At 33.7% G+C, this 15,842-nt stretch overlaps 1 protein-coding gene across 4 annotated transcripts in view; it reads right to left on the reverse strand.

The window, feature by feature from the left end:
- The window catches only part of DMXL1 (Dmx like 1), a 124,919-nt gene that overhangs the window by 45,100 nt on the left and 63,977 nt on the right, over positions 1–15,842 (reverse strand). For 3 of the 4 annotated variants that reach the window (XM_004267483.4, XM_004267482.3, XM_049708506.1), the window contains exons 27-30: positions 15,315–15,442; positions 14,549–14,797; positions 9,301–9,479; positions 4,355–4,485 (exon numbers count right to left, since the gene is read on the reverse strand). In XM_004267483.4, coding sequence (XP_004267531.1) covers positions 4,355–4,485; positions 9,301–9,479; positions 14,549–14,797; positions 15,315–15,442 — 687 coding nt within the window. Of the gene's footprint in view, positions 1–4,354; positions 4,486–9,300; positions 9,480–14,101; positions 14,216–14,548; positions 14,798–15,314; positions 15,443–15,842 lie in introns of all 4 variants that reach the window. The other variant, XM_049708505.1, reaches the window with a different exon arrangement.

Below are 15,842 nucleotides of genomic sequence, written 5' to 3' on the forward strand. Positions count from 1 at the left end.
ACAGAAGGATAAACCAGAAACTAATAAAAATAAGTATCTGTAGAGGGTATAGAGGAGGACTCAAGTGGAAGGGATATGAGACTTCAGATTTTATATTTTTATACAGATTTCCTTTTTTAATTAAAAAAAGATACCTTGGCATTTTTTTTTCAAGCAAAAAATTTATTTCTTAGATTACTGATTTTTTACTACTCTAAATTGTGGTAAAATACATATGACATCTTAACTACCTTTAAGTGTACAGTTCAGTGACATTAAGTACATTCATATTGTGCAGCCACTACCACCATCCATTTCCAGAATTATTTTCATCTTGAAAAACTGAAACTCTATAACCATTTAACAATAACTCCCCATTTTCCCTGTCTCCTAGGCCCTGGCAACCAGCATTCTACTTTCTGTCTCTATGAATTTGACTATTCTAGGTATCTTACATAAGTGGAATTATACAAGCATTTGTCTTTTTGTGCCTGGTTTATTTTACCTAGCAAAATGTCCTCAAGATTCATCCATATTGTAGCATGTGTCAGAATTTCCATCCTTTTAAAGGCTGAATAATATTCTACTCTATGTATCTACCACACTCTTTATTGCATTCAATTTGCTGACAGACACCTGAGTTGCAATTACCCCTTGGCTATTATGAATAGTGCTATTATGAGCATGAGTGTACTACTACCAGTTCAACACCTGCTTTCAATTTCTTGTGGTATATATCCAGAAGGGAAACTGCTGGGTCATATGGTAATTCTACTTTTAATTTTTGAGGAACTGTCATACTGTTTTCCACAGTGGTTTGCACCAGTTCACATTCCTACCAACAGTGGACAAGGGTTTCAATCTCTCCACACCCTTGCCAACATTGTAATTTTCTGTTTTTTTTGATAATAGCCAATCTAATGGGTGTGAGGGGATCTCTCATTGTGGTTTTTATTTGCATTTCCTCAATAATCTGTGATAGTGAGAATCTTTTCATGTGCTTATTTTGAAAAATGTCTGTTCAACTTATTTGCCCATTTTTTAATTGAGTTATTTTGTTGTTGAGTTACACAGATTGACTTTTGAGCCATGTAAATATTCCATATATTCAAAAAAACAAAATCAGGTTAACACAGGAAACCAGCAAATAAAAATCTCACATTGATACCAACACCAGACAAAGACATCACAAAAAAGGAAAATTACAGGCCAATATCAGTGATGAACATAGACACAAAAATCCTCAACAAAATACTAGCAAATCAAATCCAACAACACATTAAAAGGATCATACACCATGAACAAGTGGGATTTATCCCAGGGATGCAAGGATACTTCAGTATACGCAAGGATACTTCAATATACGGAAATCAATCAATGTAATACACCACATTAACAAACTAAAAAATAAAAACCATATGATCATCTCAATAGACGCAGAAAAAGCTTTTGACAAAATTCAACACCCACTTATGATAAAAACTCTCCAGAAAAGTGGGCATAGATAACATACCTCAAAATAATAAAGGCCATATATGACAAATCTACAGCTAACATCATACTCAATGGTGAAATGCTGAAAGCATTTCCTCTAACATCAGGAATAAGACAAGGATGTCCACTCTTGTCACTTTTATTCAACACAGCTTTGGAAGTCCTAGCTACAGCAATCAGAGAAGAAAAAGAAATAAAAGGAATCCAAATTGGAAAAGAAGAAGTAAAACTGTCACTATTTGCACATGACATGATACTACACACAGAGAATCCTAAAGATGCTAACAGAAAACTACTAGAGCTTGTCAATGAATTTGGTAAAGTTGCAGGATACAAAATTAATACACAGAAAGCTCTTGCATTCCTATACACTAACAATGAAAGATCAGAAAGAGAAATTAAGAAAACAATCTCATTTACCATCTCATCAAAAGAATAGAATACCTAGGAATACACCTACCTAAGGAGGCAAAAGACCTGTACTCAGAAAACTATAAGATACTGATGAAAGAAATCAAAGATGACACAAACAGATGGAGAGATATACCATGTTTTTGGATTGGAAGAATCAATATTGTCAAAATGACTATACTACCCAAAGTAATCTACAGAATCAGTGCAATCCCTATCAAACTACCAATAGCATTTTTCACAGAATTAGAACAGAAATTTTACAATTTGTATGGAAACACAAAAGACCTCGAATAGCCAGAGCAATCCTGAGAGAGAAAGACGGAGCTGGAGGAATCACACTCCCTGAGTTCAGACTATACTACAAACCTACCGTAATCAAAACAGTATGGTACTGGCACAAAGACAGACATACAGATCAATGGAACAGCATAGAAAGCCCAGAGATAAACCCACCCATCTATGGTCACCTAATCTACGATCAAGGAGGCAAGAATATACAATGGAGAAAAGACAGTCTCTTCAATAAATGGTGCTGAGAAAACTGGACAGCTATATGTAAAAGAATGAAATTAGAACATTCTCAAACACCATACACAAAAATAAACTCAAAATGGATTAAAGACCTAAATGTAAGACAGGATACTATAAAACTCTTAGAGGAAAACAAAGGCAGAACACTCTCTGATATAAATTGCAGCAAGATCTTTTTTGACTCATTGCCAAGAGTAGTGAAAATAAAACCAAAAATAAACAAATGGGACCTCATTAAACTTAAAAGCTTTTGCACAGCAAAGGAAACCATAAACAAAACAAAAAGACAACCCTCAGAATGGGAGAAAATACTTGCAAACTAAGTGGCCAACAAGGGATTAATCTCTAAAATATCAAACAGCTCATGCAGCTCCATATCAAAAAAACAAACAACCCAATCAAAAACTGGGTGGAAAATCTAAATTGACATTTCTCCAAAGAAGACATACAGATGGCGAAAAAGCACATGAAAAGATGCTCGACACTGCTAATTATTAGAGAAATGCAAATCAAAACTACAAGAAGGAATCACTTCACACTGGTCAGAAGAGCCATCATCAAAAAATCTACAAACAATAAATGCTGGAGAGGGTGGGGAGAAAAGGGAACCCTCGTACACTGTTGGTGGGAATGTAGATTGGTAAATTGGTACAGTCACTATGGCGAACAGTATGAAGGTTCTTTAAAAAACTAAAAATAGAGCTACTATACCATGATCCAGCAATCCCACTCCTGGGCATATATATGGAGAAAACTATCATTTGAAAAGATACATGCACCCCAACGTTCATTGCAGCACTATTTACAATAGCCAGGACATGGAAGCATCCTAAATGTCCATTGACAGAGGAATGGATAAAGAAGATGTGGTACATATATACAATGGAATATTAGCCACAAAAAAGAATGAAATAATGCCATTTGCACCGACATGGATGGACCTAGAGATTGTCATACTGAGTGAAGTAAGTCAGACAAAGACAAATATTATATGATATCACTTATATGTGGAATCTAAAACAATAGTACAAATGGACTTATTTACAAAACAGAAATAAAGTCACAGATGTAGAAAACAAACTTATGGTTACCAAGGTGAAAAAGGATAAAGCGGGGGAGGGATAAATTGGGAGACTGAGATTGACATATATACACTACTATATATAAAACAGATAACTAATAAGAACCTACTGTATAGCACAGGGAACTCTACTCAATACTCTGTAATGACCTATATGGGAAAGAATCTAAAAGAGTGGATATATGTATATGTATAACTGATTCCCTTTGCTGTACAGCAGAAACTAACATAACACTGTAAATCCACTATATTCCAATAAAAATTAATTTTTTAAAAATCTCATAAAAACTGTTCTTTTCGATAAAGGAGTACTTCATTTTCCCTAATATACTTACTTGTTTCTTTTGGAAAAGTTATATTTTTCTATCAATTAACATACCATGTCATAATAAAATATATACACCTTTCAGATATAAACAACATATCATACTATCACTTATACATGTAAGGATAATAATGTAGCATTGGAGCTTTGAGGGTATTTGAACATTTATGATTTTTATATGTGTTCCACATATGCCATTTTTAAGAAAGAAATCACTAACATCTTTGAGTACTAGTGTACTGAAAAGACATTAGATCTTTTAGGTTAAAACAATGCAGTTTATTGTAGGGAGCAAAGGGCAAGGAATGATATGACAGCAAGATTTATGAGAGCTGAAAAAAAGTACAGATTGTCCATTCAAGGGTAATCAAAAATTAACTGTCAAATTATTGTTAAGGAAGGGAATTTAACAATTTCAGCTAAAGAGATCTGGGTTATAATATAATTCACCAAGATATTAATTTCATGTATTATTTTCAAAATTACATAATGAATTTTTTTAAAGAAGCTTAAAATTAAATATTCCATACCTATATGAATTTGAATTAGAATGCTCTTGGAGATGGAAATCTGAAGCTAAAACATCTTCATCTTCGTCATCACTTTCCAGACTCTCCTCTGAATCATATTCTGGTCTACTTTGAGAAGCAGGTAGAAAAGGCTAAAATAAAAAAGTTACAGAATTTATCATCCAACTATCTGATTTAACACATTCAATTATACAGTCTAATATTAGCAATTTATCCCATTTTGGGGTACTTTGTTATAAGAAAGTAAAGTAACCAGTACTTGGTTGCTTCTTTTTTGACATTCTATGCCTTCAACATCACTTTACACAATTCCCTTATTTATTCATCCAATCAACAAAAATTTATTAAGTATCCACTATGTGTGAAAAGTATACTCAATGTAAGAAATTTTAAGACATATATATAGTCACTGTCCTCACAGCTCTTATATTTTAGTGGGGGAAAAAAACAGGCAAATAATAGAAAACTAAATATAAATTGTATTTAGCTGTGTTATAAAGAAGAAAATAGCATTGGCATCAAGAATATTAACAAGAGTTGAGATAAGCTGATCATGAAAGGCCTCTTTGAAAAGTGTCATTTAAGTGAGACCTAAAGGACAAGAAGGAATAAGCCATTTAACAAGAGGGAAGAAAAGCATTTTAGGTAGTATAGTATGTAAAAAGGCTTTAATAAGGTAAAAGAGTTTGGTATGGAAAAAAAAAAAGAAGTTCGGCTGAAGCCTACTAAAGCAAGAGGGTTGTGTTGGGAGAAAAGCTGAAGAGAACAGCAGATGACAGATCAGGTAGGGTTTTTGTACAACACAGTAAAGAGTGTAATGGAATGCCACTGATGAGTTTTAAGTAGAGGATAGGTATTGAGATTTATACTTTAGGAATGTTACTATGACCATAGCCTTATGAGAGAAATGTCAAGAGAAGAAATGGAGACATCAGTAACTAAGGCAAGAGTTGGCAGTCTGGATACAGGTGTGTGATGGAGATGGAGATAAATAACACATTCATGGTATATCTGGGGGAAAGCACAGATTTACTGATCAATTTGGAGAGCAAGGGAAAGAGAAGGAAAAGACGATTTCTGGGTTTCTGGCTTGAGCAACTATAAGGATGAAGATGCCGTTTACTAAAATGGGAGGACTTTGGTTGTGACATGGGAAGTACTAAAGAAAATAAATATCAGAAACCTAAATCTTGAAGAAGATCAAGATTCACAGGTCAGGCAGAAAAGGAAGAAGAAAGAAGACTATGAAGGAATAAATAGTAAGGTTAGGAAATAAACTAGAAGAGACTGGTATCAATACAACAAGAGAGAAAAGTAATTCAAAAAGGAGGAAATAGTCACATGGATTGAATACTGCTAAGAAGTCATATAAGATGATGACAAAGAAGTTTCCTATACTTGATAACATGGATACCACCTGAATCTCAACAACAGCAGGTTTAGTGGGGTGGTTGTGTCACGAGTCATACAATGGGTAAATATGAACGGGACCTATGGTAATAGAAAGATAATGTGTTTATAGTTTTGAAAAGTTGAAGGAGGATGGGAAGCAGAGAAATGGGATAATAGTTCGAAAAAGTTTTGGGATCAAAGCAGGATTTGGAATGGGAGACAGCAGAGCACATTTCTGCTCTGAAGGGAAGAGCCAGTAGTGAAGAGAGAAGGGTAGAGAAGAAAAACAAGGATAGGATTCAGAATAGCAATGAATCTTTGATAGGAAGGATGCTTCCTTGATAATAACAAGAGAGAACAAGATGAGGGCTTCACGACAGAATGATGAAAGACTTTTGTCTGGTTCTATTTTTTTTTTAATGACATAAGATGATGTCATCAGTTAAGAGTGAGGATGAAAGAAGAGATGTGGGAAATTTGAAAAGAAAACTTATAAAATCTTGGGTCCAAAGAAGCCCAATAAAGAAACATAGCAGGGAGGGTAGAAATTCTGGAAAAGCTGAGTGAGGAGTTTGGTAAGTCCTCTTCCCAAAAAGAAGTAATGAAACTGGAAAAAGTTGTCAAAAACAACCATTTAAAGATACTGGAAACTGACCAAATACATACAACACATAGAGAAGTATTTATTCAAGAAAAACTACTGAATCTCTGGTAAAAAGTGAGCATCTGGCATTTGGGCCAGGGGGTACTCCTAACCCAACCCCTGCCCTCTGTGGCCCATTTGTTCTATCAGGGACAGCAGCCTGTGAGGACAAAGAACTCTGTGGCCTGGCCAGAGGGGGCTGACTTTAATAAGAACTCCATGCCCATAAATCCAGAGAAAACTATAATTCGAAAAGATACATGCACCCCAATGTTCACTGCAGCACCATTTACAACAGCCAAGACATGGAAACAACCTAAATATCCACTGACAGATGAATGGATAAAGAAGATGTGGCACATATATATAATGGAATACTACTCAGCCATTAAAAAGAATGAAATAGGGCTTCCCTGGTGGTGCAGTGGTTGAGAGTCCGCCTGCCGATGCAGGGGACATGGGTTCGTGCCCCGGTCCGGGAAGATCCCACATGCCGCGGAGCGGCTGGGCCCGTGAGCCATGGCCGCTGAGCCTGCGCGTCCGGAGCTTGTGCTCCGGAACGGGAGAGGCCACAACAGTGAGAGGCCCAAGTACAGCAAAAAAAAAAAAAAAAAAAAAGAATGAAATAATGACATTTGCAGCACCATGGATGGACCTAGAGATTATAAGAAGTGAAGTGGGGCTTCCCTGGTGGCGCAGTGGTTGAGAGTCCGCCTGCCGATGCAGGGGACACGGGTTCGTGCCCCGGTCTGAGAAGATCCCATATGCCGCGGAGCGGCTGGGCCCGTGAGCCATGGCCGCTGAGCCTGCGCGTCCGGAGCCTGTGCTCCGCAACGGGAGAGGCCACAACAGTGAGAGGCCCGCGTACCGCAAAAAAAAAGAAGTGAAGTAAGTCAGAAACAGAAAGATAAATACCATATAATATCACTTAAATGTGGAATCTAAAATATGGCATAAATGAACTTATCTACGAAACAGAAACAGACTCACAGACGTAGAGAACAGACTTGTGGTTGCCAAGAGGGAGGTGGGGTAGGGATTGGGACTTTGGGATTAGGGGATGCAAACTATTATACAGAGAATGGATAAACAACAAGGTCCTCAATCTATATTCAATATCATGTGATAAACCATATGAAAAATATGAAAAATAATGTATATAAATGAATACTTGAATCACTTTGCTGTACAGTAGAAATTAACACAACACTGTAAATCAACTATACTTCAATTAAAAAAACAACAACAACGAATTCCATGCCCAGCAGCATTGTCAAAAACAAGAGTTCTTAGCAGCAAACAATTAGGGAAGGTTAACATTTCAACTAGCCTGAGGCTGAGATACAGATTGGAACAAGGGCAGACCAGCCCCAAATTTAACCAGATCCAGGAACAAGACAACTAAAGGCAGCCTTGCTAATCAAGAATCACATACCCAGCAAAAGTAAAACTATGCTTTAAAAATGAAGATGAAATAAAGATATTCCAATATAAACAGAGTACATAATAAACATCTGTTGAATGAATCAATGACTGCAAAAGGCAATGTGAAACAAGGTGATATAAATGCCCTTCTTTACCCTGAAGCATGCAAAAATTACAAATGTTCTGTGACCATTTAAAAATTTGTCAGAACATTAAAAACTTTTACAGTCAGCTATAAATGTATAGGAAAATGAAAAAAAATAGTAAAAACAATACTTATTTAGTATACTGTAATTAGAAACAGTGAGAATTAAAGTGTTTTATTTCTTTGTAAGAAATTTATCAAGAGTACTTTGAACAGTGCTGGCCTTCTTCTAACTCAGGAATCAAAGCAAGCTCCTTTTCTAATCGTTAGCAAATCGTCATACTCCTTTCTAAGTTTGTATCAGCGTCCAACTTTTTACTCTTTGCACTTTCAATGTTGTGAAATATTACCCAGAGTTCTTTTAATGTGAAGTATTTTGCCAATTTCACTATCTCTGGGACATCTTCATCCTTTTGCCACACTTTCCTCATTTATGTTGAGAAGCTGGCCTTTACTAATTGCCTCTGGCTGTACATCTAAAGTGTATCAAATGACAGCAATGTCAGTATTCCCAAAGTTAGCTATTTCTTCTATAACTTTACTTGTATTTGATTTGAATTTCACTTCCAGTACTATCACTATCACTTTTCATTTTTCAGTTGCACTTTTATCTGTGTTAGCCAATTCCCTCTTCTGATTAGCCAGTTTTGTAAAATGTCACTTGAGTTTATTATGGGAGATAAGGAGGCAAGACAACCACATGCCTTTCTGTCTGTGTATGAACTGAATACTGAATAACGGGTACTAAATGACCAATCACTGACAGACTTTGAAAGAACTGTTGTGATTGGTCACTGATCATGAGGTGCATCTGTTATTTACATAGTGATTTGTGGACTGAATAGCTAGCAGGAAAGTTTGTACTTTATGCGATTACTCATATTTAATAAATTGTGGTAACTTTAAAATTGAACAGTGTTGTTGAGGGACTGATGTTATTTAACTAAAAACTGCAATCTGTGTATATCAGGACAATGCAAGACTGCCTGGAGTACAGAAAAGGAATTAGAGTATGGATGGCACTTTGACTTCTGGCAGTCTTGATTCCTTAATTACTATCAAGCATTAAGGTGCTAATAACCAATTTATCTTTTCATCTTACTAAGAACGTTGCTTTGTTTAAAATGAAAAGATCATAATTTATAAAAGAACTGCCTTAAAACCTGGTTGAAATATGTCCAAAATATTTTAGGGTATATTTTGTGATAATGTACCCTGATAAAATGAAAATTTTCTAAACCAGTGTGGAAAAATATTTGGAAACACCAACAATTACTTATTTTAAACAGTTTCATTTCTGTTTAACTACACAAATAATCATGTGGATAACACTTGTATTACCTTGGCAATGAAATAGTCCCAGATACTGAGCTCAGGTGGAATGAACTTCTCTTTAACTATCAGTGATTCCTGGCTTACTGGTGGTGAGGAAGAGGTCACTGAGGCAGATTCTCTGTAAGACACTTTTGATGGCCTAAAACGTTTGTTCTGTTTCTCTCCTTCTTCCACTAGTGAAGAAACTAACAAGAACAAAATAAAGTATTATAAAATAAGTACAATTTTCATTGTTCTGATTTCATCTATTTTTACATAAGACCTAAGGTTAACTACAAGTAAGTACATACACAAAACCGAGATTATTATGATAGTAAGGTAAGAAAATAGTGGAGGAAGTGAGACAAAAATCATCTTGTATAGTGATCTTTGTTTTTATCTCATCTTGTCCCTTACTCTCTGAATGTTGACTTATCTAAATTATCTACATCTTTCTATTTTGTTTTTTAAGAATATCATGGGGCGGGGGGGGGGAAGAATACCATGGGATGTCAGTGGTAATTAAAGGCAACAACTCAGTTATGAGATTCTTCAGTAATCACTCGGCCTTTTATCTACTAAAAAACTACTACTAATTTTTCACTGAAAATATTAAAAAATTCAAACACCAAAACTACCTACTAAACTGATTCAGACTTTTAGAAATGGCTTGGAGGTAGAATTTTCTACTCAATGGAACAACAAAGAAGAGGGAGAAAATGCAATCTTTATTGTTTTAACTTCTAAACATTTAACAGTCAATATTCTCTTAGTATTTTACCTTAGAGTATTAAGGGCATTAGCAAAGAAAAACAAGTTATACAAATCTTTAATCAATACTAAGTCACTAGATGCAAATCACCAATAGAAAATCAAGGATCTCCTGGACATAGTCATGGTCTAAAAGATAGGTAAACAACCCCATATTAAGGCACACCAATATTCTTCTTTAATGGTTACAGCAAGAAGTCACTTACCTTCCAAAGGAATACAAGTATTTGTGTTTTAATACAATTTTGTTTTATTGCTTGAAGCTACTTAGCTTGCATAAACAGCATGCTCATGCATTATATCAAGCTACAGCCAAGCTGAGTCTAACAATAATTTAGTTACTTCAGAAAAAATGAAATAAAGATGAATAAAATTAGTATACAAAGGGATTGCTAAAAAGTGGTATGTAATCATTCAAATGACTTTAAAAAGAACCATCATATTCAATGTGTAATTTTTTCTCTCTGATCTTATAAGCAATTGATAATCAACAATCATGTTTCTAATATATCTGTTGCATACATTTATATACATTATAAAACTTAAACAGTGGTTTTACCAAATTCTCATTGAGTAAAAAATTTAGAATATAAGGGTATTTTTTTAATCTGTCAAAAAAATTAATGCTATGCTTTAAAATAAATTTATCACTTGACAAATATTACTATTCTCCTTGTTTTGTTTTTAGATTATTAGAAGGCATGTGATGTGAACACAGACGTTTAGGGAAAAATAAAACTTACAATGCTAAATTCACAGATTTTACCAAGCTTGCTATGTCATAAAAAAGCAAAGTTTTTAAAGCAAAACATAAAAAAAATTTTTTAAGAGAGAAAAACATTTGCAAGTACAGTGTGTGAACCCAGATAATTGACATGAAAACAAGAAATTAACCACACTGAGGGGAAACATTTAAAATTACAGACTCAATTTCAGAAGTATAAAACTTCTTATTGAAACATTTCTGATGCACAAGGACAACAGGGGAAAAACGGCAAACAGGTTCACAGTACCGAATGTTATATTACCTGAAATGCTACAAATTAAAAGACCTTAGTGACACCTCCTAGCAAACAAGAAATGATTTGAAGCTTATCATTAGGGTAGATGCTCCCTCTTCTTTTCCCTCAAATTGCAGCAAGACCTAAGACAACTTTATGCTTATATCACGTTGGGTTCGAGTGGTCATGAAGCTGAGGGGCACCAAGAGAAACTGTGTAGCTGCTGGGTGCTTAACCATTTGTTTCTGAAAAAAGCTAATAATAAAATATCAAGAACTGTGTCACTCCTTGGATACAAACTGATTCTACTGTTCCATTATTAAGGTAGTAAATGGCTACTTTACTAGTAATAAAAGAAAAAAATCAGCATTAGGGAGAAATGGAACTTGGATATAGATAGAGCTTATAAGGGGCATTAAGAAGTTAGAATGTAGGTAAAGAAAAACTAAGGTATGCACAGGAATAACGACAATTCTTATACCTGCAAACATTATTACGAAACACAACAAAAATTCTTAAAATATTTTGTTTTGCTTTACAATATGCAATAAAAAGCAAAAGTATGGATTTCTCACTGTTAGCAGAAAAAAAAGTAGTTTTTCAAAAACTGCTATTGCTTATATGATCATCTACTTTAAAACTTAACCATAATAGAATAATTCAGAACTCCATGAACATTCACCCACGCTATAGTTTTAATTAATTAGAAAAAATAAATCCCTCATTAACATATGTAGGAATCACAAAGTAAATTTGATTAAAAAATAAAATACTGATTTATGTACCTTAACATTTTTGTTAAGAACTCTGACCTGCTGAGTTAAAGTCTAATAAAAATCATCTACCATTTTCTTATATTACAAAGCTTAAGTCATATTTAAATTTTATGTCACTAAAAGTACATTAAGTATATAATAGACATGTAGAAAGAAAAATTTAGTTCATAAGACCATTATTGCAAAGAAAATTAAAATCAGAATTTATACCAGAACAAGGAAAACAAATGGTAACTTTTAAAATCTTCTCATAGTACTAAGTTTATGAAAACACTTTTTAAAAACAGATTTTTAAGGGTTCTAAGCATGTATTTCATCTTCAATATACAATACATTGACACTGAATAGATGAACAGGTTGTCAGGAAAATGAAATATTCTAGACCTGTCAGTTTTCATTTGGCCATATTTAAACACTAGAAACTAAAAATATATCAATATATATAACAATTTTGGCTGAATTCAGATCAACTTTTCTAAAACGCATCATTTTATTCCCTTGGTCAACAATGTATACTGAATATTATCTAATTTAATTACACTCTTAAGACATCATGATTACATTCAACAGTAACTCAAACATACAGGGCTGCTTACTTACAACCTAAAATTTATCAAGCTGCTGTGCTGCTTTAGTTGGTGTGCTTTCAGAACAACATAATAATGCCTTCAAAAACTGAGATTTCAGAACTCTGCCTTATACTGAAAGCCACCCCTGCTTGTCCCTTTGTCTTGGTTGATTTTCTGTTCTCAGATTTTGTCTCTCCAACTGTCAGTTTATCTGCCTCATAGGACTGCTACTTCTAATTACTATTACTGCCTTTACTACCTAGTATCTTCACTTCTTCCCTTTATTCTGTTTTTCTATTTTTTTCTTTTTCTACTTGTTCCTTCACAAACTAAATCAGCTTTAGAAACAGCAGAACTTTGGTTTCATCATTAAATGAGCGTACTCTTTTTTCTGGTTAGCAAACTGATAAATCATATCATTTATGTTTTCTGTACATGCTCCTTCAGTTACATCCATGATTGATTGCATTCAGAATTGTTTCTGGGTTCTTATAGACAGATGAGCATCACATAATCTATATGTGGCTATATCCAGCCCCATCACTAAGTAAACCTCATTTTTTAAGTATCCTGTATTATTTGGCTACCATGTCCCAATGCAAGAGGTTAAACATACAGATGCAGATAATTTTTTCACTTTGATTATTTCGGATTCAGTAAGTGGTGAGATAGAGTTGATTATATGATATTTGTAACTACAAACAGCTATATCTGAGTGGTTAAACAAAGAACAACCTGGACTTTGAGTAAGGTTGTTTATGTATCTGTGCTCAGAAATGCTCCAGGAATTGTTGAAGTTGAGGCTTGCTGACTGGTTAGTAAAAATGTATTTTTAATTTTTTACAAGTATGTGGACATTCTATTTCAAGAATTTATCCCTTTATAACATGTTGTAATAACAAGATCACAGTCTTTAATCTCAGTAGACCTATAAATCGTACTCCCTCTCAGACTTTGAAATTTTTTCTAAAATGAATTCAAATACCTGAAGTTAAGTATATATTCAAACATGAGTTTCATAAGTTAGTCTTTTCTATTTTTATCCATATAAAAAATAAAGCACAGGAAATTACTCTTTAAAAATTAGAAAGGAGATGTTACAAAATTTAAAATACTGTTAAAAATTTTAAAGCCAAGATTATCACATATGGGCTAATAAAAAAAAGAAAACTTAAAGGCAGAAAGCATCATGAAGATTCTTTTCAGGTCAAAAGCTTGTTTCAGTCTTTAAATAAATACAGTACCTACAGTTACAACATTAGAAAGTTAGAAAAGGTAATACAATTGTTTAAAATACTTACTTTGCATGATATTATGAACACTTAGAAATCCAAAACCCTAATGGCTGGAATCATAATATGCAGAACATAAAGCAGCCTTATTTGAAATGTTTTTCCAGTCATTTCAAGCCATAGTCTGATTTATCATGATTAGCACTGACGTTTATTTATTTCTACACATTTAAAAATATGTTAAAGTCTAAGGAATAGAAAACATCAAAATGAAGAACTTAAAGCATAATAAAAAAGCAGGGATGGTTTTCTAAAATGCTAATCATTGTTTTAAATCAAAAATATGACTTGATTAATGGAAAATTTTCAGTTTGCTAAGTGCCAAACAAAATAAAACTGGCCCACTGTACCCCAACCCTTCCAAAACAACACAAAGCAAGCTGAACTGTAAAAGCCTATTTCTAAAGCTAATATCTTGCCTGCAAGACTGGGAGGGCTATGAGAACTGATGGTTGAAAGAGCTTTGGAAAAGCCCACACATTCCATGGAGAATACCACTACCTGGTGGGGGCTAGGCATAGCAAAGTACCTTCCTGCCAAAGAAAGAAGAGAGATCTGATTTGGGATAGAACAAAAACCAATGTTACAGTACATTTCAAAACAAATGAAAATTTCAATAGTAAAAGATTTTAAATTACATTAGATAGTTCTAATCACTGGTGCATGAGTATCTTAAAGTTTGATAATTACACCAGAAACTTTATACTGCATATTTACCACAAAACTATTTGTTCATGCTTTAAGAAAATGGTCTGTAACAGAACTTTCTGTGAATGAATTAAAATGTAATTACATTTAACAAAGTTATCATTCAGATGAAAAAATAAAGCTGTAGCCTTAACAAATAAAACAGTTTAAAAACTAACCAGGTAAAGCTTTTGAGCGTGTCTGTTCTTTGCTGGGAACATGTGCACCTCCACCAAATACAGCAGACCACATTTTTTCATTTAGAGGGTGGGCCACAATCCGAAACAGTTCGTTACTAGAATGTGTTGCCAAGCCATGGATGAAGAGACTAAGATACACTGCTGTGAGAATCTCACAGAGCAAGACTGTAAGCCCTGACTGGGCTTCCTCCCCAGAAGAATTCAAAAGTCGAATTAGAGAAGTTATTCCTAGGAGAAACAACAAACATAGCTACCATTAGCTATCATTGACAATAAATTAATAAATAATCAACATTTCCTAATTTTTGAAAAAAGTTACAGCATCAGGATTAAAATATTTTCTGCCATAGATTCATAGACTAGTAGAGGTTATTGCAGTTAATGCATAAATGTTGAGCTACTTGTTCAATTTAGACAAACGCTGGAAATCTGTAATCTGATTCAAATCTGATAGATAAAATTTCATTGCCATAACAAATGTTTTTCTATTATGACAAAAGCAAAATTATAAAAAGTGATATAACAAAATATTTGAGTTATTTTAGTATGATGATAAAGGAAAAACTAACATTACATAACTGGATAATTTGTAATAAGTGGTGAATAATAAACTGGTATCAATTCTAACAATAGTTAACAACAATGATTATCATACAACAAACCCAAGCCAAACCTACTTTTTCCTCATCTGATTAAATTCAATAAGGCTAAGAAAAACACTCACACATATATAAATTATTTATACCTGGCCACTGAGCTGGTGATGTATTGGGAGTTATGGCTTCATCTAAGCTTCCTGTTTTCAAAGAATGTCGATGGGGAAGCAGTACTGTCTGATACACCATTCCAGTAAACTGATTTGTTTGAAATGAACTAAGAAAAAAAAATTTAAATAATAACAATCTATAATGACCTACAATAACAACGATATAATAAAACAATAATAACATACAATGATCTAAAATGAATTTCACACGTAATACTTCCATGTTTTAGATCTATCATCTAGGGTACCTTAAATACAAAATTTTGTGTATTAGTTATACTGCTTTACACCTAAGTACTGTGCTTTATAGTCTAGTATTATAATAAAACAAAGTGTCCTTTAAATTTTCTAAATTAAAACAGATATGATAGCTTTTAAATATATTTACTGTAAGACATAAAATATGTACAAATGAAAAAACTAAATCATTATTGACCACAAGTAGCAAGCTTATATATCAAAATTTAAAACAAGGTTACTGAGTTGAAAAAGTCAGTTTAGGTTCAA

This window comes from Orcinus orca, chromosome 3 (assembly GCF_937001465.1).
Source record: "Orcinus orca chromosome 3, mOrcOrc1.1, whole genome shotgun sequence".
Lineage (NCBI taxonomy): Eukaryota > Metazoa > Chordata > Mammalia > Artiodactyla > Delphinidae > Orcinus > Orcinus orca.